At 41.9% G+C, this 4,308-nt stretch overlaps 1 protein-coding gene across 1 annotated transcript; it reads left to right on the top strand.

Moving 5' to 3' along the window:
- The first annotated feature begins 212 nt into the window (after positions 1-212).
- On the top strand, positions 213-1,178 carry LOC115513297 (olfactory receptor 14J1). The gene has a single exon (XM_030314540.1). It carries the CDS (start codon positions 213-215, stop codon positions 1,176-1,178), a length of 966 nt encoding a protein of 321 aa, XP_030170400.1.
- Positions 1,179-4,308: the final 3,130 nt, after the last annotated feature.

Raw genomic sequence — 4,308 nt, 5'->3', positions numbered from 1 at the left:
TCCACATAAGAGTGAAAACATATGGTATCTGTAGTAAAGGTTTTTCTAAATGAAGTGTTACCTAATCACTACGGGGATACGTTTGTCTTGATTTCGGTAGGTCTATGTTGGGTGCACTGTTAACCTGACATGGAGATATACTAAATATGATACATTCTTTCTACTGTTGTTTGGCTTCCTAGACAGTCATACTTGCTACGTTCAGTGTGACCATGGTCAATTTGACCTCCATGAGTGGATTCCTCCTCATGGGGTTTTCTGAAAACCGAAAGCTTCAGATTTTATATGCATTGCTGTTTTTGGTGACATACCTGATGGCCTTGACAGGAAACCTCCTCATCATCACCGTGACCACGTTGGACCATCGCCTTCAGTCCCCCATGTATTACTTTTTGAAGCACCTCTCTGTCCTGGACCTCTGTTTCATCTCTGTCACAGTGCCTCAGTGCATTGCAAATTCACTTACAAACAGCGGTTACATTTCACTTGGTCAGTGCATCCTTCAGGTTTTCTTCTTCATAGCTCTGGCCTCATCAGAAGTGGCCATCCTCACCGTGATGTCTTACGACCGGTATGTCGCCATCTGTCGGCCCCTGCAGTATGAGACCATTATGGACCCCTGCACTTGTAGGCACGCCGTGGCAGCTGTGTGGCTTGCTGGGGGCTTCTCTGGGCTCATGCATACTGCTGTGAACTTCTCCATACCTCTCTGTGGGGAGAGAGTCATTTACCAGTTCTTCTGTGACATTCCTCAGATGCTGAAACTAGCTTGTTCTCATGAATTCGTCAATGAGATTGCAGTGGCTGCCTTCACAACTTCAGCAGCATTCATCTGCCTGGTGTCCATTGTGCTCTCCTACGTCCACATCTTCTCTGTCGTGCTGAGGATCCCATCAGCAGAGGGCCGGACCAAGGTCTTCGCCACCTGCCTACCACACCTGTTTGTAGTCACCTTCTTCCTCTCCACAGCAGGTTTTGAGTTTCTGCGGCCCCCTTCTGACTCCCAATCAGCTATGGACCTCATGTTTTCCATATTCTACACGGTGATACCACCCACACTCAATCCGGTTATCTACAGTTTACGCAATGAAGCCATGAAGGCCGCTCTGAGGAAGGTGCTGTCAAAAGGAGAAGTTTCCCCAAGAAAGATGTATTTAAAGGCCATTTTTAAATTCTAAAGAACCATACAAATAAAAGTTATTGTCATTAGGTTTCAGACTGTAAAAGAGTAAGTCTGATTTCCACCCTTCCAATGTTTCTGTTCTTCATATTCTGCTCAAAATCTGAGTAAGATATTATGCTTCTCAGGATAGTGGCCTTCCTTCCTCCAATTCAAGTGTTATTTTAAGGCATCTTTTAGGATTTTTTTTCTGAAATAAAACAGAAAGGGCAATGAGTTTAGGGCCTGGCCGGCATCATCTGAAGGTGATTTCTAACAGATAGACTCCAGACTGCTGGCACATAGGCTGACTGTGTTTATGGGTGCACGTTCCTGGTATAGTTCTTGGTGTACATGTGTGCTTGCTGGTGTGCCTCCAAGTTTCTTACCTCTGCCAAGTTTCTACATTAATTCCCCTTCCTAGTAAGCTTTTCAATAGCTTTTCCTACAATTTTTTCAGTCCCTAATAAATGTCGGTTTCATTATACATGGGTTTCTTTTAACTCCTTTAGACAACTCTTCTAGCTATGATACATTGTCCCCATTCGATCAATTAGGACACTAAATTTAGAAAAGATTGGTTTCTTGAGACTTCTCAAATAAAAAGTGATAAAGCTGTGGGTGCCTGGGGGGCTCAGTCAGGTAAGCATCTGAGTTTGGCTCAGGTCATGATCTCATGGTTGGTGAGTTTGAGACCCGCATCAGGCTCACTGCTTTCAGTGCAGAACCCACTTCAGATCCTCTGTCCCCTCTCTGCCCCTCCCCTGCTCTCTCTCTCTTTCTCTCTCTCTCTCTGTCATGCGCACATTCACTCTGTCTCTCAAAAAAAAAAAAATAAACATTGGGGCACCTGGGTGGCTCAGTCAGTTGAGCGTCCAACTTTGGCTCAGATCATGATCTCGCGGTCCATGAGTTCAAGCCCTGTGTCGGGCTGTGTGCTGACAGCTCGGAGCCTGGAGCCTGCTTCTGATTCAGTGTCTCCCTCTCTCTCTGCCCCTCCCCCACTCATGCTCTGTCTCTCTCTGTCTCAGAAATAAATAAACATGAAAAAAAAAGACTTTCAAAAAAAATAAACATTTAAAAAAAGGGTAGTAAAGCTGTGATTGAAACTAATATTAGTCTGACTCAAAGCTTGTTCATTTGCATCTACTTGCAAATGCTTCCCAGCATGTGTGTCTATGTGTATAAACATAGAAACAGAAGCACATAGTACTGTAATTCAGTACTGCTTTTCCATTACTAGAGATGTTTGCATTAATGTATTTCTTATTCTGATCCATAGAAGAGCTTGACAAGATGTTTTTACAGAGTAAGGCAGGGAGGCCTCCCGGGTCCATGAAACACAACAAGGATGAGGAACGGGAACAGCTCCAACCTATAAGCATGAGTCCCAGGCCTTGTGGGTCCAAGGTCTGACTCCTTCTGGGGTAGGAGGCTGTGTGACCTTCTCCATGAAGGGCTCATAAATCACAAGAGGACAATACTGCACTGGTTCCCAGGTTTGGTGAAGTGAACTAAAGTACACTGAGAACAGTGGGGATGAGCGATTGCTGAATAATGGGGAATGTTTTTTACATGGCTGTTTGGATTAATGCTTCTGTCCATAGTAACCTACACATGCATGTACACACATGAAGATTGTTTTGTTGTTTGTTTTTAAAGGTCATGCATTTTATTTCTCTTCAAGTATGAAGCTGAAATTGAGGACAAAATCTCTCTCAGTGTCATATTTTGCAGTCTTAAAGCTTGGTCCACAGTGGTTCCTCTATCTCTAGATGTGCATTAATATGTGTGTGTGTGTATATATATATATATATATATATATATATATAGTTTAAACAGGTTGCATATTATTTGTAAATAATTCCATAATGAGAACAAAGAAAAATTTTAAAGTAAACCATCAACCCATTGGAATGGATATTCTATTATCTATGACTATACTTCTAGATATTTTTCTTTTTTTAATGTTTTTTTTTAATTTTTGAAAGAGAGAGAGCAGGGGAAGGACAGAGAGAGAGGGAGGCAGAGGATCCAAAGTCGGCTGTCTGCACTGACAGCAGAGAGTCTGATGTGGGGCTTGAACTCATGAACCACGAGATCATGACCTGAGCCGAAATCAGATGCTTAACTGACTGGGCCACCCAGGTGCCCCTAGACATTTAAAAAAATTTTTTTTCTTTAACATTTATTTATTTTTGAGACAGAGAGAGACAGAGCATGAACGGGGGAGGGTCAGAGAGAGAGGGAGACACAGAATCCAAAACAGGCTCCAGGCTCTGAGCAGTCAGCACAGAGCCCGAGGCGGGGCTCGAACTCAAGGACGGCGAGATCGCGACCTGAGCCGAAGTCTGACGCCCAACCGACTGAGCCACCCAGACGCCCCTGGACATTTTTCTATTTATGTGTATACATGTGTGAACATTATATTGTACTGTAATACCACTTTACATACGGTTGATAAATTCCCATTATGAAATAACATCATTCTAGAGAAATACGTAAAATCATTTCAATGGCTGTGTGCTGTATTTAACCCATCCCCTTTTGAAAATGTTTCTTTTTGTCATTATTCTAAACAACACATTGGTGAATATCTTCATCCAGGCATGTCTTTTATACATATGTAATGAATTCCTCAGGCTACACGTCTAGCAGTAGAATTGCCTCTTTACTCTCCCACCTCCTGCATGTGTTCAATACATCATTGAATCTCCTTGGATGTCCACTGGTCTTCTGCTTTATCTCCTCTAAAGCAGAGAAACTTCTATGTATTTATGTACATATTCTATGTACTTCTATGTACATAATTCTATGTATTCAATTTCATAGAGTGGTTTTTATTCTCACAGAAAATATTTATTGCTTTAAAATTTTATTTAAATAATATTTAAAATTTATAGGTCACCAGGGTGGCTCAGTCAGTTGAGCGTCTGACTTCAGTGCAGGTAATGATCTCACAGTTGGTGGGTTCAAGCCCTGCACTGGACTCCGTGTTGACAGCTCAGAGCCTGGAGCCTGCTTCGGATTCTGCTCTCTCTCTGCTCCTCTCTTGCTCACATTCTATCTCTCAGAAATGAATAAATGTTTTTTAAAATTTTTTAAATATTTATTTTTTAAATTTAAAAAAAAAAATTTTTTTTTTCAAC

The sequence above is a fragment of the Lynx canadensis genome, chromosome B2, assembly GCF_007474595.2.
Source record: "Lynx canadensis isolate LIC74 chromosome B2, mLynCan4.pri.v2, whole genome shotgun sequence".
Classification (NCBI taxonomy): Eukaryota; Metazoa; Chordata; class Mammalia; order Carnivora; family Felidae; genus Lynx; species Lynx canadensis.
Note: the sequence above shows the minus strand (reverse complement) of the source record. Positions and strands in the feature narration are given on the sequence as shown.